The sequence below is a fragment of the Haliotis asinina genome, chromosome 5 (genome assembly GCF_037392515.1).
Source record: "Haliotis asinina isolate JCU_RB_2024 chromosome 5, JCU_Hal_asi_v2, whole genome shotgun sequence".
NCBI lineage: Eukaryota > Metazoa > Mollusca > Gastropoda > Lepetellida > Haliotidae > Haliotis > Haliotis asinina.
The window spans coordinates 57,936,932-57,961,872 of record NC_090284.1 but is presented as its reverse complement, the minus strand read 5'-3'; the positions used below and the strand labels follow the sequence as shown (position 1 = coordinate 57,961,872).

General features: G+C 41.2%; 1 protein-coding gene across 1 annotated transcript in view; it reads left to right on the top strand.

The window, feature by feature from the left end:
* Positions 1–24,941, top strand: part of LOC137284201 (uncharacterized) — a 45,243-nt gene that overhangs the window by 1,457 nt on the left and 18,845 nt on the right. Inside the window, exons 2-8 of the mRNA XM_067815927.1 lie at positions 589–703; positions 1,332–1,406; positions 2,870–2,958; positions 5,748–5,821; positions 7,217–7,287; positions 18,114–18,197; positions 18,597–18,667. Of these exons, the coding sequence (XP_067672028.1) occupies positions 1,368–1,406; positions 2,870–2,958; positions 5,748–5,821; positions 7,217–7,287; positions 18,114–18,197; positions 18,597–18,667 (428 nt within the window). The 5' untranslated portion in view covers positions 589–703; positions 1,332–1,367. The remainder of the gene's footprint in view (positions 1–588; positions 704–1,331; positions 1,407–2,869; positions 2,959–5,747; positions 5,822–7,216; positions 7,288–18,113; positions 18,198–18,596; positions 18,668–24,941) is intronic.

The following is a 24,941-nucleotide window of genomic DNA, read 5'->3' as shown; positions in this document are numbered from 1 at the left end:
GACAACGTGATGGTACATGTAAGTATTATATGCTGACAACATGATGGTACATGTAAGAGCTGTACGTTGACTACGTGATGGTACATGTAAGTGCTGTACGTTGACAACGTGATGGTACATGTAAGTACTATATGTTGACAACGTGATGGTACATGTAAGTACTATATGTTGACATCGTGATGGTACATGTAAGTACTATATGTTGACAACGTGATGGTACATGTAAGTATTATATGCTGACAACGTGATGGTACATGTAAGTACTATATGTTGACAACGTGATGGTACATGTAAGTACTATATGTTGACATCGTGATGGTACATGTAAGTACTATATGTTGACAACGTGATGGTACATGTAAGTATTATATGCTGACAACGTGATGGTACATGTAAGTATTATATGCTGACAACATGATGGTACATGTAAGAGCTGTACGTTGACTACGTGATGGTACATGTAAGTGCTGTACGTTGACAACGTGATGGTACATGTAAGTGCTGTACGTTGACAACATGATGGTACATGTAAGTACTATATGTTGACAATGTGATGGTTTATCTCAGTGTCGTAGTCTTTGTTTACAGTTTGAAGGACTCAGGTGATGAGTTCCTGTCGGTCATCCAGGTGTCACAAGACTTGACCACTATCGACAGAGATGGTCTGTTCTTTGACCCCAACGACTTCAAGGCAGATACACAGGTAGGTCTGGTCATTTAGTTACAAAATATAGCTACCTGGAAACTCATTGCACAACTTGTACATACAAAGCGTGTATATTTTAGCCGGAAAACAGTAAATTGTTGAAGAAAACTATACTACTTAAGAGGAGTTACAGCGTACCAGATTTTAAAATATTTACCGATAGGATCGACTGTTTTTAATGTCTTTGTGTGGTTGTTGTTTAACGTCTCATTCAGCAATATGCCAGCTATGTGATGGTGGTATGTAAACAATTAAGCCAGACTGGATTATTCAGTGGTTGACAGCATGAGCATCGATTAACGCAATTTGGATACGATGACATGCATCAACCATTTCAGTTACCCTGACCACCAGATTGGAACAGTCGCCTCGCACGACAGGCAGGGGTTGGGGAAGATCAGTTCTTACCTGAGGCTTCTGTTTGGAGTAGTATATATACATAAATTAACTATTTCAGATTATGTATTTTGCAAAATGTCTAGAGTTTAACGTTTCTTTCTTAAACAGCATCTCAGTGATTCTTCAAACGCAGACTACCCGAATCCAATAACGGGTATACTGTCCCATCATACCTGAATAGTTTTTTGTCCAGGGTATTAATTTCTATTTTTGTGTATTTTTTCAGGACCGTCTACCGCAGGAGGCGAAAAGAATACTACAGATGAACCCAGGAGAACGATCCAACAGAGATATACAATACGTGAGCTTTATGCTGCAGTTGACACCAACATGTAGGCTAGTTTCTTTGGTAGTATAGCCACGCGGTAGTAGGATAAGATAATTCACACGTCACACTCAAGACCGGGGTTCAGTTCCCAACTTGGGTTCACGTGAGTCTGTTTCTGCTGTTTCCTCCCCGCCTTCATATTTCTGGAATATTGCTAAAGGTGTTGCAACGGCGTACCCCCTCAGATAAGATCTTAGCGTCTGCATAAAGAGTCTTTTAGTTCATACACCAAATAGTAAAATGTTTATTTTCTACAGATATCCGTTGGTGAAATAAAGCTTTGATTATTCGTGTGGGTCTCCGGGTACATACGTCTACATGATATAGTGAATGCTGGGTCATTCCAGTAATATGGTGACAAGGGTTTAATGCTGGGTCATTCCAGTAAAATGGTGACAAGAGTTTAATGCTGGGTCATTCCCGTGATATGGTGACAAGGGTTTAATGCTGGGTCATTCCATTAATATGGTGACAAGGGTTTAATGCTGGGTCATTCACTTAATATGGTGACAAGGGTTTAATGCTTGGTCATTCCCGTAATATGGTGACAAGAGTTTAATGCTTGGTCATTCCAATAATATGGTGACAAGAGTTTAATGCTTGGTCATTCCCGTGATATGGTGACAAGGTTTAATGCTGGGTCATTCACTTAATATGGTGACAAGGGTTTAATGCTGGGTCATTCACTTAATATGGTGACAAGGGTTTAATGCTTGGTCATTCCCGTAATATGGTGACAAGAGTTTAATGCTTGGTCATTCCCGTAATATGGTGACAAGGGTTTAATGCTGTTTTGGACAGTACTTTAGATAAATCACGGCACGCCAGCTTGGCATGGGAGAGTGAGTGAGTACGGCTTTACACCGTTAGCAATGTTCCATCAATATCACGGCCGGGGATATTAGAAATGGTCTTCACATACTGTACTAGTGTGGGGAATCGAGCCCGGGCTTTCAGCATGACAGACGGACGATTTCACCGTTAGGCTACCACCCCACCAGCCTTAAGCCTTAACTGGTGCAGGCCTACGCCGTTAACAACTGCGGTGAAACAACAGGCTCCTGACAAAGTTGAATTATAGCCCACGATCACCGGTGTGTGGCAGGTGAAATTCTAACGGGGCGGTATGACAGTCTAGTGGTTAAAGCGTTCGTTCGTCACCCAGAAGGTCCTGGTTTGATTCCACATACGGGTGCATTGTGTGAAATTTCCAGTGTCCTTCGCCGTGATATTGCAGGAATACTTCTAAAGGCGGAGTAACATCATGATCACTCACTCTCTACGAATAACCATGTTGCGCCTTCAAAAACATTTGTCATTCACACGTTGTGAACATCCAACTGGCCTTTCCTTGTTGTACGGAGGTTCAGTCTGGTAATGTCCGTTTCAATAAACTCGTGACATTTGGTAAAAGGTTATTTCCATTGGCTTTTCAGTTGGTGATCGTCTTGAGCAATATCCCGGCATTTGCTGAGTACCCCAGACGAATGCAGCACAAACTGTGCACTGTGGGCTGGTATGAAGCGTACGTATAATATTCACATCATCCACCGTCAAGTAATAACGTGTATTAAGGTTTAGAAATAAAGAAAAAAACTTGATAGAGGAACAATTTGAATTTTAGGTATATATTTTACATAATCCACGTCATGCTGAATCCCAACATGTGTAGGAATAGTGGTCAACGACAAAACGTTTTAAAAAAGAAACGTTGAACAAAAACGTAACGTTACTCTCACGTGCACGTGAATCATGAAATTGTGTATCACCCCTGTCTGAAGCTTGTCACTGTGGGTTTTAAAACGTCATATCAACGGTACTCCACATGTATCGTTTTAAGCCACTGTAGACAATAAAAGAATAGCAAGACCGACAGACGTTCAACGACACAACGCCATCGGCCGTTTACAAGGACGGGCATCGCAACATGATGTGGTAAGGTACTTCGGTGTGGCCAGACACACCATCTCAACACAGCAATACTGGGAGTGTTCATGACAGGCTCAGGTTAAGTCGACCTAGAGGTTTTCATCGCCGTCCAGGATTGCTACACCCGGTTGACATATTCAGAAAGAGCCAAACCTCCGACCACAAAGTGCGCAACTGGCTGCGGGAAGTCGGACTTTTTGCCTGAGTACCAGTTCGACGTAACGTCTTGACACAACGTCAGGGGGGAACTTGCCAGCACGACAATGCTCTACCTCTCGTTGCATGTGTTTGCCAGGACTTCCTCCAGCGATACAACGTGCAGATGCTGCCATTTTCTTCTCGATCACCCGATTTGTCCCCATTTAGCATATATGGGATTCTCTTGATCCACGCTTGCTCCAGCGTTATCCGCCACCTCTGACACTACTAGAACATTGATGACGCAGCAGTTCAGGAACAGTATCAGCATCAAAACATTCCTCAAGACAGCATTCGGCACCTGCTGTCTTCTGTGGTTGTTATCAATGCTCATGGTGGTCACATCGGATACTGACATTTTATTCTAATCAGGTGACTTTAATAGCCCTCTGTAGTTTCACCAAACGCATTCTATCCAGAATTCTGGATATTGAGGTTTTGGAAGTCTGTAAAATGATGATTTTACTGTAACTGAACGTTGATGTCAGTTATGTGCACTCAGAAATTAAAATCCAAAAAGTGTTGGATACGTATTCTCAGTTAGAATGTTAATATGTTGATACGTATTCCACGTTTTTGGTGACATGTTTATAGGTATTCCCTGCAATAGTGGTAACAAACTGATGCGTATTCCCTTTACTATCGATGACATAACTATATGTATTCCCTGGAACAGTGGTAACAAATTGATGCGTATTCCCTTTACTATCGATGACATAACTGTATGTATTCTCTGGAACAGGGGTAACAAATTGATGCGTATTCCCTTTACTATTGATGACATAACTATATGTATTCTCTGGAATAGTGGTGACAAATTGATGCGTATTCCCTTTACTATCGATGACATAACTATATGTATTCCCTGGAACAGTGGTAACAAATTGATGCGTATTCCCTTTACTATCGATGACATAACTGTATGTATTCTCTGGAACAGTGGTAACAAATTGATGCGTATTCCCTTTACTATCGATGACATAACTGTATGTATTCTCTGGAACAGTGGTAACAAATTGATGCGTATTCCCTTTACTATCGATGACATAACTATATGTATTCCCTGGAACAGTGGTGACAAATTGATGCGTATTCCCTTTACTATGGATGACATAACTATATGTATTCCCTGGAACAGTGGTAACAAATTGATGCGTATTCCCTTTACTATCGATGACATAACTATATGTATTCTCTGGAATAGTGGTGACAAATTGATGCGTATTCCCTTTACTATGGATGACATAACTATATGTATTCTCTGGAATAGTGGTGACAAATTGATGCGTATTCCCTTTACTATTGATGACATAACTATATGTATTCTCTGGAATAGTGGTGACAAATTGATGCGTATTCCCTTTACTATCGATGACATAACTATATGTATTCCCTGAAACAGTGGTAACAAATTGATGCGTATTCCCTTTACTATTGATGACATAACTATATGTATTCTCTGGAATAGTGGTGACAAATTGATGCGTATTCCCTTTACTATCGATGACATAACTATATGTATTCCCTGAAACAGTGGTAACAAATTGATGCGTATTCCCTTTACTATTGATGACATAACTATGTGTATTCCCTGAAACAGTGGTAACAAATTGATGCGTATTCCCTTTACTATGGATGACATAACTATATATATTCTCTGGAACAGTGGTAACAAATTGATGCGTATTCCCTTTACTATCGATGACATAACTATATGTATTCCCTGGAACAGTGGTAACAAATTGATGCGTATTCCCTTTACTATGGATGACATAACTATATGTATTCTCTGGAATAGTGGTGACAAATTGATACATATTCACTTACTATTGATGACGTTCCTATACGTATTCCATATAAAGGTGGTAACAAGTTGATACGTAAACAGGGGAAGTTTAGTTTTATGCCGCTTTTAGCATTATTCCAGCCATATCCCGGATGGGGACACCAGAATGGACTTCACACTATATACCCATGCGGTGATCGAACCCGGATCTCCGGCGTGACAAGCGAACGCTTTAACCACTATTCTACACTACTCCGTCCTGAAAAGGAAGAAAAGACACAATTTTACTGTACTGTACTCACGATTAATAACAGGATGCGGCGGTATGTTTTGTGGTGAGACAGACAGTACCATGAAGCTATTAATTCATTTATTGTGGTCTTAACGATGTTGTGTTTCAGATACGAACCTAAGCGAGCCATTGTCCGAGAAGGTCACCCCCCGCACTCGTTCTATTTCCTTTTGTCAGGGACAGGTAAGATTAGAACAAACAAACACAACGATCAGTCACCCTGTAAAAATAGTTTTAGCACACGTAATTAGTTTCAAGGCTGTTAAATACAAAATCTTGCGCCAGAAACCATTCCATCATCGGATAAGAACGTGTCAGTTAGTGAGAAGTCTTCCATTAAGGAATAAGAAAATATGGATTTCAACTTTATTGTGTTATACGTCAGGCTAATGGGCAAGAAGTAGAACAGAGACGTCATTTTCGACAGTAACGAAGTAGAAATATATATCTTCTTGTTTATGAGTTCACCTTCATCGGAAGATCAAGGCCCTCTCAACAGATCACCAGCAGTTAAGGTGCATTATGTATACTGTCGCGCAGCAAGTTTAAGAGTACTTTTAAGAGCACTAAAAGATTTTTTGATAAATTTGTTTTGAACAAAAGTATGTATCGTTAAGAAGAAAGGAATATCATAGAAAATGTTATTGCACGTTATATGTGTTCGCATTGATGAGAAGCTGACTTCATTCCACGCCGTGGGTGTTTTCGATTTATATCATTACTAAATGTATTCGAAAAGATGAAATGTGTCGGCAAAGCTGATTTTAGAGATTTTCACGAAGCAGTCTTTACAATGTTGGGCACGACACTTGGTGACGTGATTGATAGCATGTTACACTATCCCCGTGCCGCAGGAGGCACCTTATAACATCAGCTGCGTATTTTCCATTCTTCATTATATGGAAGGAATATTGCTGATTGCGTTATTCAACAAAAACAAAACAGTTTCCTCCTTTAAAGCCTTTCATTGACTTGTTTGGTTATTTGTTAAATAACCAAACTATTATTATTCGGTTGGAGTGAGTGAGTCTAGTAGTACGCCGCTTTTAGCAATATTTCAACAAAATGGGGAAATGGGCTTCACGCATTTTACCCCATGTGGGGAATTGAACCCGGGTCTTCAGCCCAGTGAACGATTTAACCTCTAGGCTATCCCATCACCCATATCGTTCGTTTGTCGGATGGGATATTCTGTTACCAGGTTATAGTGGAATAACTGTAACCTGTAGCCAACACAACTTTAACGTCACAGAGAGAATTCTAAATCCAGTTTATTATCGTGAGTAGTGTATCGAGTGTGATAAATGGCTAACTTGAGGAAAATTATTAATAGTCTTCTGTCTTGAAATATATCGACGGCTTTGTGTCATGAGGCCATCATTAAATAAAGCAGTCACGTTCTGTTAATTAATTGTGTATTTCAACGCGAGCTGGAGAAAATACCTTCAAGGAGGTATAGTGATTAAATAGAGGAATACCGTGAAATGACTAATGTTCATGCATGCCTTCACGTTTCCATGGCAACTTGTTTTAAAGTGTATTAATTCAAATTGTTCTCTGTTATTTTTTTCTCCACAGTTCTTGTCACAGCGTTTGAGAATGGCGTTGCTCGGACCCTGGTCAGTCTCCGGACAGGCATGTCTTTCGGGGTGAGTAGGAGACACTTTCTGAGGCAATATAAACAGTGTGTGTAAAAGTTTCCAAATGTTGCCAGCCAGTCGGGCTAGCCATGACACTGACTAGTCCACAAAATAATTCACCAGCTCGACGTTTGAATGCAGAAACTAAGCTAAAGAGTACATTTGCTAAATGACCCCATGTAAATTCACTAGGCAGTCGGGATTGTGACTGTGGTGATTTACTGGCCCGACTGGAATTTTACTAGTCATGGGCTAACGGACCAGTGACTACTTCGCACACTCCAAGTCTCAGTGTATGTTACATGACGACGATCTTGTTTTATCTTGGCAACCTGGTTCCCTAGGTCTGTTGTGGTTGAGCTAACGCTCTGAGAGAGTGTCACCGTTAACGCACGCCCAACAGAATTAATGATGTCATTCGAAATTTCCAGAGGAAATTGATCAAGAGGGGATAATTTTATGTCTCAGTGGTTAAAAGCAGAGACAAACGTTTTTCACTTGTAGTTGGTTTCTGACCACATGAATCTTCTTAAACAATACATTATGTTTGGTATTGCAAAAATGTGTGGCCGGGTGTTCATAGAATCTGGTCCATTTTCCTGTCACTGCTTAAAAAGTATACGTTTTGTCTAAAAGAGGAAACCAATGTTTAGGATAAACATCACAAACTCTGTTCGAAATCTCAACAAGCAAAACAGGAACATCACATGTAACCCATTTCTGGTGTTAACCGCCTCCGTGAGCTAGCACAAAGAGCGTCTCTCTGGTCGGAGGTTCGAATCCCTGACTATTGTCCTGATTTCTTACAAATGAGTTCATGCTGAAATAGTCCCGGTTGATGTACATTTATGCATTCAGGCTCCGTAACATTTGCATGCAGTAGGAAGATAATGATCTTGGGCTGGGCACAGCTGGGGTAGGCCTATTTTCTGGAAATGGCTTCATGAACAGATCGCGAAGAGCATGATATTAGGTAATAACTACACTTTCTAGTTTGCAGTTTCAGTTCTCACGCATTTGGTTTGAGACGCTTCTATTGCCACACCCTCGCGTAAAACTAATCAATCTCAAGCCAAACCTGGGCCATATTAAAATTTAAAGCAACAATGCTTTGAAAACCACACATTTTTCGTCGGTCGGAATGAGTCGACGTCAGATCAATGACTTCATTATTATCTGCGCACGTCACTGACAGATAATATAGAAACATACTTTCAAATCAGTGTTAATAATAATACGATAAATGTAGACAAATTCTTTACCAGACAATGTAATATCATGGGTCATAGATGAAATACCAGTTCTGGTGTAGATATTATCGTGCTCTTTTAAATATCCACTGGCATTTTCATAGCAAGATTCATACATGCCCTGAGGTCGATCAGTGGTAAATACCAGCCAGTCATTTGTCTGCCAGATAGACATTAACAATCGAACATTTGGATTTGACAAGTGTCGTCAGAAATGTTTTAAACTAATTAGTGTATGATTCGCAAGGGTCATTTTAGGCAATTAGTGAATGTAACATAAGTTATTACTCAAACGCATAGTTAAATGCACATAAAGAGGTGCGGGGGTGGTGAAATGGCAAGTGAATATGCATACATCCTAAATTAGTAACAAATTGGTATTTCTCTGAGAAGAAATCAGTAACAAATAGGTGTCACCCAGACAAAAGCCCAAATCATTTCCCCAAAACATTGGGTCAAAGTCAGGAAGGTTACTGATGAAAGGAAGGTCGTTTCGTGTACTATTACACCGTTTTGCCATTTCTGGCAACAGATTACACGTGTCTGGAAAACTATGGAGGAAATAATTCAGGCGAACGAGAATGGTCGGTCCATCACCATATGAGCAAACAGTTAATTACCTTCCACTGGTTCAGATATCAGAAACAAACAGGTGTCACGCAGATATCAGGAACAGACAAGTGTCACTCAGATATCAGTAACAAACAGGTGTCACGAAGATGTCAGGAATAAACAGGTGTCAGTCAGATATCAGTAAGAAACAGATGTCAGTAGAAACAGGTGTCACTAAGAGTCAGAAACAAACAGGTGTCACTCATGCCAGTACGAAACGTTACTGAAATGTCAGTAAGAAACAGTTGTCATTCGGATGTCAGTAGAAACAGGTGTCACTAAGATGTCGGTAAGAAACAGGTATCACTCAGATAACAGTAACTAACAGGTGTCACTCAGATATCAGTAAGAAACAGATGTCACTCAGATGTCAGTAAGAAACGGGTATCACTCAGATATCAGTAACTATCAGTTGTCACTCAGATGTCAGGAACAAACAGGTCTCACTCAGATGTCAGTAAGAAACAGATGGCATTCAGATGTCAGTAAGAAACAGGTATCACTCAGATGTCAGTAAGAAAAAGGTGCCACTCAGATGTCAGGAACAAACAGGTGTCACTCAGATGTCAGTAAGAAACAGGTATCACTCAGATATCAGTAAGAAACAGATGGCATTCAGATGTCAATAGAAACAGGTATCACTCAGATGTCAGTAAGAAAAAGGTGCCACTCAGATGTCAGGAACAAACAGGTGTCACTCAGATGTCAGTAAGAAACAGGTGTCACTCAGATATCAGTAAGAAACAGATGGCATTCAGATGTCAATAGAAACAGGTATCACTCAGATGTCAGTAAGAAAAAGGTGCCACTCAGATGTCAGGAACAAACAGGTGTCACTCAAATGTCAGTAAGAAACAGGTATCACTCAGATGTCAGTAAGAAACAGATGGCATTCAGATGTCAATAGAAACAGGTATCACTCAGATATCAGTAAGAAACACGTGTCACTCAGATATCAGTAAGAAACAGATGGCATTCAGATGTCCGTAGAAACAGGTATCACTCAGATGTCAGTAAGAAACGTGTGTCACTGAGATGTCAGGAACAAACAGGTGTCACTCAGATATCAGTAAGAAACAGATGTCACTGAGATGTCAGGAACAAACAGGTGTCACTCAAATGTCAGTAAGAAACACGTGTCACTCAGATATCAGTAAGAAACAGATGGCATTCAGATGTCCGTAGAAACAGGTATCACTCAGATGTACGGGTGTCACTCCGATGTCAGGAACAAACGGGTCTCACTCAGATGTCAGTAAGAAACAGATGTCACTCAAATGTCAGTAAGAAACAGGTGTCACTCAAGTAATAGTAACTAACAGGTGTCACTCAGATGTCAGGAACAAACAAGTGTCACTCAGATGTCAGTAACAAACAGGTGTCACTCAGAGTATTACCATCCACATATCCCGCACACCCGTAACAAACACGCGCAGAGGAAAGTCACTTGTACTCCAGGAACACTAGTGATCAAAGTCAAAATAAGCAATTTCATTGGAAATGATGTGTCCATGATGTGTTCAATGAAGATTGGAAATCTTTGCACAGACTCTGCATGTTGTGGCCCTTATCAAACAACGTGTAAGGGAGAGTCATAATTTAATTCGACAGCTCCGTAGAAAAAGCATACTTAATTGTACCTTACAAATTGAGAACTTTGTACACTAGCCTCGACATAAATGTAAGGTTGACCGCAGGGAATCCCCCTTGCTGTACAGTCTTGTGGAGAGTATTTTGTCACTCCTAGCCTTAATGCCGATGCCCATATAGCAAACGGATGAGGCGGTCCCACATGCCTCATGTGTTTCCAGGCCAGGTGGGTGAACCAGTTGAAGGGAAGTAGCTGTTTGATCATTATGGTATTAGTTTTTTCAGAGACTGGCCATTCTCGTTCGCTTGAATTATTTCTTCCATAGTTTTTCCCAGACACATGTAATCTGTATCCAGGAATGACAAAAAGGCTAAGTAATACACGAAACCACCTTTCTTTCACCAGACAGCTTATTGATTTTTACCGAATGTTTTAGGGAAATAATTCTTCTTCTTGGCTACATAAAATAGCACTAGAAGGCAAAAATGTGTCATTGTAACACCGGGGCCCGAGAAGATCCTGTTTAGAATTGGACTTCAGCAACCGATGCTTTTATATGGTGAGTAACAGAGTCAAGTGGTCAAATGCGTCCCAAGTGTCCCAAATGCGTGGATTGATGCACATGATGTCAGCCACTAGGTTGTCCGGTCCAGACGTGATATTTTGCAGACTGCGGTCAAAGAGCCGGAGTTAACAAACAAACAAACAAACAAACAAACAAACAAACAAACAAACAAACAAACAAACAAACAAACAAACAGCTACTTGACCACATGGCGTTGGTATGTATAAACATCACAGTGACTGCCTCTCTTATCTTTCCCGACCGATCTTTACGCCATGTCTATCCGCCTAATTACCTATCTCATACATCCGACACGGAGCCACGTCCTTGGACAAAACTGTGATTACCTTGTCCTGTCTTATATCAGATAAGCTGACCCATAAAATCACAATAGCAGACACACCGAATCATTAGAAAGGGAGGTCGGTGTTAAGGATAATTATAAAAAAAATGTTATAACAAAAGTTCCAAAGGATCCATCGACAGGTGCTCACTGGCGCTACGACAAAGTTAAAACCAATATATTAAATTTAATGATAAAGTTATAAATTATCCCTAAAGTCCACCGAAACACTGGTCGGAAGAGGTGAATTCTGAGGAGAGACTTGAAAATGTCTTCACATTTAGTGTTGAAGGTGTGTCCAAGTTCTGAGTCATGAGTGAGTGAGTTTAGTTTTGCGCCGCACCCAGCAATATTCCAGCGGTATTGCGGGGGTCTGTAAATAATCGAGTCGGACCAAGCCAATCTACTGATCAACAGCATGAGCATCGATCAACGAAACTGGATGTGTCAACCAAGTCAGCGAGCCACCCCATTCCGTTTATCGTCTCTTACGACTAGCATTGCATACTTAAGCAACTCCACCCTGGATTCTCACGGGTTCTGAGACATAATGCCTCAACAGGTGTGTCACGACACTAAACAGGTACATCGGATTTCGACCTGTTTCTAACCATGTCAACTGACATTTCTTTATTTCAATGAATCAACTTCTTCAATGTAATACACCGCACTGATCAACCCATGTTACCCTCGTGACCTATATGAACTAAGAGCGGCGGGGTAGCCTTTTGGTTAAAGCGTTTGCTTGTCGAAGCCCCGGGTTCGACTCCCCGTATGGGAACAATGTGTGAAGCCAATTTCTGGTGTCCGAAGTAAGACCCAACTCACTCACTCACTCACTCAAAACGTATTAGCTTCTGTCGCCTTGATTAAAACGCGCTGAACCTTTTATAACACTAATGGATAGGTATGACCCGCTTTCTGAGGTCAGATGACATCGAAAAAAAACCTACATGCCCTAACCTGAACTCCATATGACCTTATCCATGTAGGTCAAGCATATATAAACACCCGCCAGCTAATGACACCGATTGCAGTCTACCATGATGGATTATCACTAATCTCTGACAAGCCGTCAGATCAGGTAGATTTCTGATCACAGGTAATTAACCCGTATCACTTTCTTCAAAGCTCAGTTTGCATGTAAGCTAGAATCCGTTGATCTCTGAACAGAGATCATCGGTGATTGGACAACACGAACAGCATTCGACGCTCACGTTCATGTAATATAAATGTGAACCTCTACTTTGTAATATCTACGGTCAAATTCAAATTTGAATGACTGTAGAGCATAGCAGCAGAGAAAAATCAGTCTGCCGAAACAGGTTATATTGGGCAGATTGACTTGAAGGGGGTCAACGTTTCGGTGTAGATGCTAACACCGTGCCGCATCTATTGCAGTAAAAAGTTGTCAATCCATTTAATATGTTTCTCTTCGTCATATCAGCTTCTGAATGGTTGAAGAAGTCAAGATAGGGTTGAAAAATGACAGCAATGGATGTCGGAAAATCTGATTGTCCTGCCAACCAATAGCACTGTCCACTCACACAGTTTCTATACCTAGATGCACAGCTGTTTTCCTGTGGCTGTTTGAAAACCATCTAACCATGGGTAGCTTAGTGGTTAAAGTGTTCGCTCGTCACGCGACTCATTCGATTCCCTACATGGGTACAATGTGTGTCGCCCATTTCTGGTGTTCCCTGCGGTGATACTGCAGGAATATTGGTGCATAGAGCCATATAGTACAATACCATGACACTGGAGCGCATTAATAATTCGGTTGAAACTAAAAATAGTTTTTCAAATTTTGAATTACGTGCATGTGCGGAGGGTTATAAACACAAACTGTTCAGACTGTGTGATCGCATCACAGCGGCGAGGATATATGCTCATGTTGTCAACCACTAGATTTAATGAGATGTAAGTCTAAGTATCGCTGTGTTATCGACTGCATCGTAAAAAATTACTCACCCAATCACCTCCTCATCTTTTAAAACTAAATCCACCACTAACCAAAACCTAAAACATGCATCGCGTTATGTGAGTAATATTTCACTCCCTCCAAGAATTGATTTTTATCAAAACTAATTACAAGTAAAATGCTCTTGAGTTACGTATATTTGAGATATATCAGAAGTGCCTCAAACTAGTACCTTCTCATCGTTGAGAGATTATAATCAAAGTCGGGCACAAACCCGAGCCTGTCTTAGACGCTAGCCAAACACGCACGTTGCCTGTGCGGATTGTTTGAACCTTGACAGGAATGTTCCACTGAATATCTTTCAACGTTGCAGTACAATATCAGGAGACATTTTTTACAAAGCAGCAATTTGTGTTGAATTACTTCTTGTGTCGTAATATATCCACATTCGTAATCCGATGAAAGATTTAATTATAACAGAGATAAATGGATAATATCAGATTCATCTAAAAATATCCGCTAATCTAATTTACAAAACAACGTCAGATATCCTGATAGATTAAAGATCCTCAATACGTTTTGTGTAAGAACTGATCTTGTCTTGTTCGACGACATCAAAGACCAATTACTGGGTGATCAGATTCTATATATTTCTTGTAAATGTCAAATACCTTTTGCTTGATTCTCAAGAGTATGAAGTTGCCTGCGTGTTCATATGTCATAGATCCTTGCACAAACTTTTGAAATGCAAACACGCAACCTAGATTGTATCTGGGGTGTGCGTACGGCACCATCGCGTTTGTCACTTTAATAATAGACCTAATTCACTTGAAGCCCTCTTTGTCACAGCACCATGAATTATTTAGATCACAGATGACAAAAGACCTTCAAGACCCTACGGCTTTTTCATAAGGGTCTGTTCTCAGGTATCATATATATGCAACCATACCCACACCTACCTGTAGCGACAAGACAAAAGCATTAAGGGACTACAATGCTATTGTATGGTTCGCTGAGTCGGTGGGGAGGTCGCCTTCTCGACGTGGCGGGCCAGGCGTTGAACATGTCAATGGAGTTCTCTAGACCTGGTTCTGATTGCTTTGTCCAACTTTCACAGCCAAAACAGGAAAGTTCAATTTAATCAGCCACCTCATATTTCTCCAGACCCAGTAAGTAGTTTCAAGGTAGGCGTCGAGTGATAATGTTTTTAAGAAGGGTTTCGCATAGGTGCTCAGTTTACTGTATGTACGCTTTATTTTGCATGTTGAAGAGTGATATTTTACCTGAACAGACAATATAGCTGTAGAGTGATGGGATCTGTAATTGCTTTAAGTTAAGGGTATGAAAAGCAATATCAAAGGTAGTGAGGATCATTAGGCTAACTGATCTCCTTTGATCTCCCAGTAAGTAAAGAAACGTTCGTCTTTTGCTTGAACTTCAGTCGCGGGACATTTCCAAATATGAGTAATTTGTGACAATTGGTGCTCGAAGCTATATCCAAGTGAATACTTCACTTGCCTTTTCGTGTTTTGTTAGGATGGCTACGAAGCGGCAGGATACACAGCTTCAGATGCATATAGCATTCAAAAAGTAAAAAAAGTAGAGGATATTGGATTTGCAAGATTGATAAAATACAAATGATGAAGACCAGGAGGGAACAGACGATGAAGAGAAATTAAGGGAAAATGTGACAATTCGTTTTATTCCTTTGGAAATGTTCTTCTGTATGGCTACATCTTACCTTTCCTCATATGCATTGGCACTGGCTTGTGGTATGCTCGCAAAATGGAATATCCCCTACTTTTTTGAATGGTATAGTTGGAGTCATACTGTGGATTCGTCTAATAGACATTTCATCTTATCGTGGAAATTGCCTGTGTTGCTGTTCATTCTATTTTTGAGATGTTATTTGTTTTGACATGATGGAACGTTTACAACATTTGTCATATTCGTGTGATATAGAAGGCATTGAGGCAGTTGTTCCTAGTGTAATGAAGATAAACAGGATTATTTTCTATTTTCCGTTATATTGTGACTTGCGAACTTCTGACATTAGGTGATAAGTCTTTCTCGAAACGGAAACTCAGACAGATTATCAATGTTAGGAATGTGTTAATGGGCAATTCGTGCCTTAAATGTGCTTTCGACGAGGAAACACTTTATGAAATAGTGATTGTTTTATCATATAGTGTTATTCTTAAAATAAACCTATTTTAAGGCGTTGTTTCACTAACTTTGAAAAATAATACAAGAGGGGACTAAACGGCATGTCGTCGTATCGTACTACTCTGGGTTCCGATCCACAAGACCCTTGAAAGTACGGTGTAGAATAGGCTTTCAGCAACCCATGCTTGCCATAATAGTTGACTGTGCTTGTCGTAAGAATCGACTAACGAGATCGGGTGGTCAGGCTCGCTGACTGGGTTGACACATGTCATCGGTTCCCATTTGCGCAGATCGATGTTCATGCTGTTGATCACTGGATTGTCCTGTCCAGACTCGATGTTTTACAGACAGCCGCTACATAGCTGAAATATTGCTGAGTGCGGTGTAAACCTAAACTCACTCACTCACTCACTCCGATCCACAAAGCGCTCGTAACATTACGATCTGTCGTAACTCTGTAGTTTATGATAGGCTTATATATATCATAGCGCTGCGAACGCTTTGTGTCCTATGGTAATAACCCCACATCTCATTTAGTGCAAAGTATCAATGTTGTTAACCTTAAGTTTTTTAATCACCAACTTTTACAATTTGTCTTGTTCATACCCTATCATCTACAATAAACAAACAAATGAATGCTAATCATATGGACTGAGTTCGAGATCGATTTAAAATCTTATCGATGACTTGTGTTGTGTTTGGTGTTTTTCAATTGGAGTGGTATGGATATTCCTGGTTCCAGCGTTCCACTATTCCCATCATTGACTAGATTGAAGTCTGGAGTTACTACAACTGTGCACTTGACTGTACCACAGATCACTTCCGTTTAACGTAAGGTGTTGACAGACCCTGGTCATGTGTTATGAAGCACGCTGTATTCGACTGTATATTAAGTGTTTGATTACCCCAAGGAGGTGTGCTTGACCCCGCTGTCTTTTCATGTCCCGCGACTCGTCACTCACTCTTAATAATATATAGAAGTTTGAACGTCGAAATGAAGTACCTATTTATCAACGATCTACAACTGTGCGTAATGGTTAACCATGTCATGATTTATGATGGCTATCACATTGTACCAGGCTGTAACGGCATATGAAGTAATCGGATAACACTTTATTTACCTCCACCCTATGACGCTGGAGCGGCCTAGTGGTTAAAGCATTCGCTCACGCTGAACGCCCGGGTTCGATTCCCCATATGTGTAATAATGTGTGACACCCATTTCTGGTGATCCCCCGCCGTGAAAGTGCTGGAATATTGCTAAAAGCGGCATAAAACCAAACCCACTACAGGGGAGAGGCTTATCAAGATGGTGTTCTGTTATTACGTCAAAGATCGTGTTCGATTCTCCATTATTTGAAACTCATTTCGTATGTTCACAGCCGTGATCCTGCTAAAGGTGATGTCGATCTGAAGTAGTCATAATCTGATTCATGGATTTAACATATAGACGTATTCATGTCATATACATGCATTCCGATCTGGGTCTCCTTTCACGAAGCAACCATTACTAAGGTTAACCTTAACTCGCATTTTTTAACATGGCACAACGGCTACCTTAGTGACTTACGACCACCTTAGTGCTTCGTGACAGGAGCCCCTGGTTTAATCTGTGGCCATCTAGGTCTGTGTCATGTCATTGTCCTAAAGCATCTTCATCTGGTTCACATGTCATTAATTTATAGATGTTTTGATTTGGATGTAACAATTAATCTATAGGTATCTTGATCTGGTTCATGTCAGTAATTTATAGATGTCTTGATTTGGATGTAACAATTAATCTATAGGTATCTTGATCTGGTTCATGTCAGTAATTTCTAGATGTCTTGATTTGGATGTAACAATTAACCTATAGGTATCTTGATCTGGTTCATGTCAGTAATTTCTAGATGTCTTGATTTGGATGCAACAATTAACCTATAGGTATCTTGATCTGGTTCATGTAATTATTGAGTAGATAACGTGATCTGTTTCATGTCATGATATGGATCACGATCTTGTCCGTATGACTTATCTAGATCTGGTTTATGTTATTAACGTTATCCATCTATCCACCCACCATCCATCTACCCACCCACCATCCATCTATCCACCCACCATCCATCTATCCACACACCATCCATCATCCACTCACCATCCATCATCCACTAGCATCTATCATCCGCCCATCTACCCAGCCATCTTTCTATACACCCGCTCACCCATCCATCAATCATCCACCCATTCGTGAGCACGCGCGCGCGTGCGTGTGTGTGCGCGCCGCGTGCGGGTGCGTTGGTGACTAACAAACACATAGCTTTATCCGTCCATTGTCACAAACAGTCCATATCACAAACATGAACCAGATCAACGATACGTATACACCTAAGTTAGGCGTCTTGTTTCAGGAGTTGGCGGTCATTACACGTAGCCGTCGTCAAGCCACAGTCAGCACCCACACGCCCACAGAGCTGCTGTGTATATCAGCAAAAGTACGTTCCATCATCTAGGGCAGGCTGATGAAAAACAACTATGTATAGCAGGTTTACTTTCATAATTGCTGTTTATTAGTTATGTAAGTCATGACCAAGGACACTCGTCTCACAAAGAGTGGACAGCATGGTTATGTCATTGTGTTCATGGGCCTGAGCTCGTTGTGAATTAAATTAAATTAAGTCTATTAATAAATGCACGAGGAAATCTGATTTAGGTTACATGGAGGACAACTATATCATCCTTAATATAAGCGTGAGATGACAGCTCCACGCTCCTTATGTACAGAAATTGGCAAACTTTGACATCGAAGAGACCATACATGCATAAGCGGCAAAACATATCATACACGTATGGAGTGCCCGTGTGATTTATGTTATGTACATGTATTTTTTCAGGATTTTGAAGACATATTTATGGCTGGCGGAATGCAGAATTTAAACGATCCAGATCACAACTCCTTCATCAGGTAAAATCGTGATCTTTATAGATTTGTCATGCTGAGGCTTCTCTGTGTACCCACAGAAAAATGTTTATGCATAGTTTTCAACTGGTTTGGCTGTAAATCATGGTTAGTGAAATAATATAGAAACTTGTCGCTACGACTGTTCTAATTCTACGCTAAAATATCAAACTTACCATTACTTTTGTGCAAAGAGCGCCGTGAAGACTGGATCCAGGTACATCCACTATGTCGCTGATGACTAGCTATTTCACCCATGAACAGCCGGATTAGAATTTAACCATGGTAGTCTTAAGAGGCAACTAACGGTATCGAGTGGTCAAACTCGCTGGCTTGTTGACGGACAATAGATAATCTGGCCCAGACTCAATTATTTGTAGAACTGGGCTAAAGTGTCGCGTTGTGAGTTAATCAACAAAGACAACGGGGCATTTATACTGGGTATCCATTCTGCCCTCGTGACATAGTTGGAGATCTACGGTGCCCGCGTGACATAGTTGGTGATCTATTCTACCCTCGTGACATAGGTGGGGATCTATTCTACCCCGTGACACAGCTGAAGATCTATCCTACCCTCGTGATATAGGAGGGGATCAATTCTACCCTCGTGGCATAGGTGGAGATCTATCCTACCCTCGTGACATAGGTGGAGAGCTATTCTACCTTCGTGACATAGGTGGAGATCTATCCTACCCTCGTGATATAGGAGGGGATGAATTCTACCCTCGTGGCATAGGTGGAGATCTATCCTACCCTCGTGATATAGGAGGGGATGAATTCTACCCTCGTGGCATAGGTGGAGATCTATCCTACCCTCGTGACATAGGTGGAGATCTATTCTACCCTCGTGACTTAGGTGGGGATCTATGCTACCCTCGTGACATAGCTGGAGATCTATCCTACCTCGTGACATAGTTGGGGATCTATTCTACCCCGTGACATAGGTGAGGATCTGTTCTACCCCGTAACACAGCTGGAGATCTATCTTACCTCGTGACATAGTTGGGGATCTATCCTACCCTCGTGACATAGGCGGAGATCTATTCTACCCTCGTGACATAGGTGGAGATCTATTCTACCCTCGTGAGATAGGTGGAGATCTATTCTACCTCGTGACATAGGTGGGGATCTATCCTAGCCTCGTGACATAGGTGAGGATCTATTCTGCCCCCGTGACATAGCTGGAGATCTATCCTACCCTTGTGACATAGCTGGAGATCTATCCTACCCTTGTGACATAGCTGGAGATCTATCCTACCCTCGTGACATAGGTGGAGATCTATTCTACCCTCGTGACTTAGGTGGGGATCTATGCTACCCTCGTGACATAGCTGGAGATCTATCCTACCTCGTGACATAGTTGGGGATCTATTCTACCCCGTGACATAGGTGAGGATCTGTTCTACCCCGTAACACAGCTGGAGATCTATCTTACCTCGTGACATAGTTGGGGATCTGTTCTACCCCGTGACATAGGTGGAGATCTATCCTACCCTCGTGACATAGGTGGAGAGCTATTCTACCCTCGTGACATAGGTGGAGATCTATCCTACCCTCGTGATATAGGAGGGGATGAATTCTACCCTCGTGGCATAGGTGGAGATCTATCCTACCCTCGTGACATAGGTGGAGATCTATTCTACCCTCGTGACTTAGGTGGGGATCTATGCTACCCTCGTGACATAGCTGGAGATCTATCCTACCTCGTGACATAGTTGGGGATCTATTCTACCCCGTGACATAGGTGAGGATCTGTTCTACCCCGTAACACAGCTGGAGATCTATCTTACCTCGTGACATAGTTGGGGATCTATCCTACCCTCGTGACATAGGCGGAGATCTATTCTACCCTCGTGACATAGGTGGAGATCTATTCTACCCTCGTGAGATAGGTGGAGATCTATTCTACCTCGTGACATAGGTGGGGATCTATCCTAGCCTCGTGACATAGGTGAGGATCTATTCTGCCCCCGTGACATAGCTGGAGATCTATCCTACCCTTGTGACATAGCTGGAGATCTATCCTACCCTTGTGACATAGCTGGAGATCTATCCTACCCTTGTGACATAACTGGAGATCTATCCTACCCTTGTGACATAGGTGGGGATCCATTCTGCCCCCGTGACATAGATCTGTTATGGCCACGTGACATAGTTGAGTATCGATCCCATTCACCCATCCACCCATATACCTATGTGTCTTTCAATATCTAGGGACATGAAATCCTATAAAAATCTACCTGAGCTAAAGTGGTTACCAAACTCTCCAGTAGTCAAGTCTCTCAGGGTAGAGAAAGCTACATTACCTATAGCAATAGGTCATGTGCCAAACAAACAAACAAACAAACAAACAAACAAACAAACAAACAATGAGTAAAACCTCCCTACGGCATCGCAAAGTTCACATTTAGTTTCTGCTACTTTCGGACAGCTAGAAAGGAGGTCTGTGTATTCCATAATAATAAATTACCTTTGAATAAAAATAAAAAAATGGAGATTTCATTTTGTATTATAACTTCGTACAAACGCGTCTTTTACATACCTTTGTAACTGTTACAACTGCGCCCCTGAGACCACTGTAATAATACACAGTGCCAAACTTTGTAGTATGTTGTTTGCCATAGTATTATAGCACTGTAACCAGTCGATAACAATGTTTATGCAGTGCGCCGCTACCGAGTGATGACAGTGCTGATCTGTAGTATATTTTCAGTTTTATTTTCAATTCCATTTTTCAGTCTTAATTGATAGCTGATGGAAATTGTCCGTTCGTATAAGACTGCAGGGGCGCCTGATTTATGGTTATTTGCTGTCTGGAAGGTAGTATTGGAAACGTTGAGAGCTATAAATTATCCTATCTTATCTTTTTGTACATTAATTGAAGGGGAGCACTTCAAAGAGCACCAGCTTGGTCACTGGTCGTACTTAAAACATTGTGTGTGGATTAATGAATGTACTCTTTGAACCGAGGTCGGGCCGCATTCTGTGTCACTACTTAAAGTCGAGGTTGGTAAGACCTGTCATCTGAGAATAACTGCAACACTTCCGCTGATAATATCCCAGAAACTGCTTTAGTTTAGGGAAGAATTGAGTTTTTAAGAATAAGTAAATCTTTACTGCTCTGTGCATAGTGCAAACTAATTTGAGACACGTTTATGTTTCGATGAAATGTTTACATATGGACTGTGATCTGGCAGAAAGATTATATAGGTATTGACTGATTGATCGCTTGACCGGTCGATTGACCGATTGACTTAGTGAGTAAAGTAAACGCTCCCTGTATTTTTACGATAGGTTTTAAGCAAGCAAAAGCTCTCCTGGTGACCACGATGGAAAAACATGAGTTTTTCTGACCCGTATGATCCTTTGACTCATAGAAACCGACAAAATAATTAAAATCCATGTTGACTTTAGGATGATAATTGTTCATTTTAAGACAACTTTGATTTTCATATAAACCATGTCTGTACAAATATGAACCTGGAATGATCAATATTACTCAGTGTATGTCAAGTAGCACTTTCATCCCCGTACCCCCAACAGCCACCTGATCCCCTAAAGGTGTAGTCTACACCTTTCGTCATGTAAAGCAGCTTCTTTGAGGGCCAGTTTCTGTACAGGAAGATCGCTGCACGCGATGACCTATATGTCCCACACACTCTCCAGCATGATGTTTAAATGATTGGAAGTCCATGGCGCAATGATTTAACACAAAGTGTGTAATTGCAATCTAACCCCCGAGAAGAACAACGACAACAACAACAATAACAACAACAACAAAGACATGCGTTGTACACTTCCTGTCGGAAAATGTTTACGTGTCTGCTATACCCTCAATCTTTCCTCAAGGGATTTGCCGACTGATTATGTTCAGAACTGATAATGCTCATCATTTTATAGGGAGCTAAAAGGATAAAAAATGTTTCACTCATACTTTCCACATCTGAAGACCCGGGTTAGAATTGGTCTCCGTCATACAGTGTTTGTCGTAAAGAGCGTCTGACTGGATCGGAACTTGGCAAGTTGATGTCATTTATCCTAACAACGGAGATTGGTTTTCTGGAAGTCAATCCCTGGATTGCCTGTTGGAGACCCGAAAGGTACAGAATAAGTGGAATGATATTGAGTGTGGCGGTAAAAACAAACTAGAAAACTGGATCTCTTCTAATTTGTCCTTGAAGCCATGATGTGTCATTCAGACGCAAAAGAGTAGCCACTTCCGGTGGTGTAACATCCAGTTCATCAAGCGCCAACTTATGTACCCACTAACATAAGCCACTCAATTTCATACTGGCAGAATAGTGTACACTTCGCCAAAATGTCTTCTGAGGGTGTTTGCTTGAGTGAGTGAGTGAGTGAGTGAGTGAACATGTGCCTCACAGTGAGTGAGTTGAAGCCTAATGTTCGAGTTTTGTAAGTGGGACTGAATATGTGTGAGCATGTGCGATTTAGTATATGCGCGTGCACAGATGTGTGTGCAAGTTAGTAGGGGTTTTAGAGGGCGGGTGGAGTTGGAAAAATGTGAGTGAGGTTATTTTTAAATGAAACTGTTAACGGAATCGAATTCGAACCCAGGTCTTCTGCGTGACGAGCAATGACTTAAACCACAAGACTACCCCAGCATTCCTAATGGGGGAGGAATGCCCTTAGTAGTACATGTAGTGTTGCCTTTTGACACCGGATTTGCTTCAATCTATAAGGGGCTAGAATCTGGAAATTTGGGAATCGAACTAACGACCGTCGGATCATAGCCAAGGGACGTAACTCTTCACAACGGATTGCACGTCATTGAGCGCCGAACTCCTCAACGCCTAGATTAGTTGTGCTACCAAGTGATAAGTACACACTTAGGCACACAATGCCAGAATCACTGATTGCTAGGAATGTAATGCATAGTTGATGGTTAACGCACCACACTGTTCTTGTGTCAGATATGGAGATAAACCCATCAAACAGTGTGACAAGTCCCTGTACACCAAGCCCCATTTCCAGCATGTGTACCCAAAACGTTTTGCACGGATCACCCGTGTTTCGACCCTTCTCCAAGTGAGTGACACTTGGAATGGGGTCACGTGATTCACGAAAGTAGCTACGGGTCACGTGATCCAAGATTGGGCACTGCGGGAGGGAGAAGTGGCTCTCGAAGGTGATGAGGGTCAACGGGGGTTAGATACGCGATGTTAAATAATTGATAAGACATTGTGTGAATGACAAGAAATTGCATGTGCATGACGAATCGTGTCCAGATAGTGCTTGAAGAGAAGAGATGGCAGTGTGAAGCGTCTATCAGACAATATTTGAACTAGATTAAAGTGTATGAAAGGTGTCATATATCATTCTTGTCTATTTATGACTTTGTAAAACCACGTTACGCATGCCTCTCCTGCTAGGAGACAGTGACACGTTTTGCTAAATACTTGGTGCCCGAACACACACAAACTGTCAATATTATTGTTACCTTTCTAGAAATTCGATAACGAGTTCTGAAGTGCCAGTATGATAGTATTCGCAATCGACCCATGGATCGACGTGCGATGTTCAACGCCAAAGCCAGTACTAAACAATCTCGACTGTCCGGCAAAACAATGGAAAAGTTACACAACATGGTTCTAAGAATAATATTAATAAATTACCGAAGGTCGTACTCACACCTGGAACTAAGGAAAAGGTTAAACATGTCCTGCACTATACGCTGCTCAAGATATTTGATGCTTTAAGTTCCTGAACAATTTATTGCATCACAGTTTCAAAATGGCTGCCTTGGCGGCCATATTAACGAACAGACGTTCACTTACTTTTCAAACGACTATGTATCCCAAAATGGGCCTGCTTAAAACGATACACAATGTCTGTGATAAATAAGGCAAACATCTTGAATCTTTATAGAAAATGTAACATTAACTGTCGTTCTTATAACCCTTTTCGTTATATAAGTGACAGTACAAACACTCCTGTTCAACCGTCCAAACTAATACACGTTTGGAGGGACATAACACAACTCAGGATTTTATCTCTCGGTAATGATAACAACTGAAGCGCAATTTGACACATAATGGCAGCTAGAGGCTCTTAACAGCAATCACAATGAAGGATGTGTATTCGCTAGGCAATGAAATGGTTGTAATGTGTTATGTATATCCAGTAAATAGCTTACGGTAAAATATATGACACTAGTGCTTGTAATGAATCCTGTTTTGGCAGTACTGTATTGGACTGGTAGGAATCATCTGAGCTAGAGCGCTTCGTTGTGGAAAGTCTGGTTTCAGCTTTGAAAAGTAGG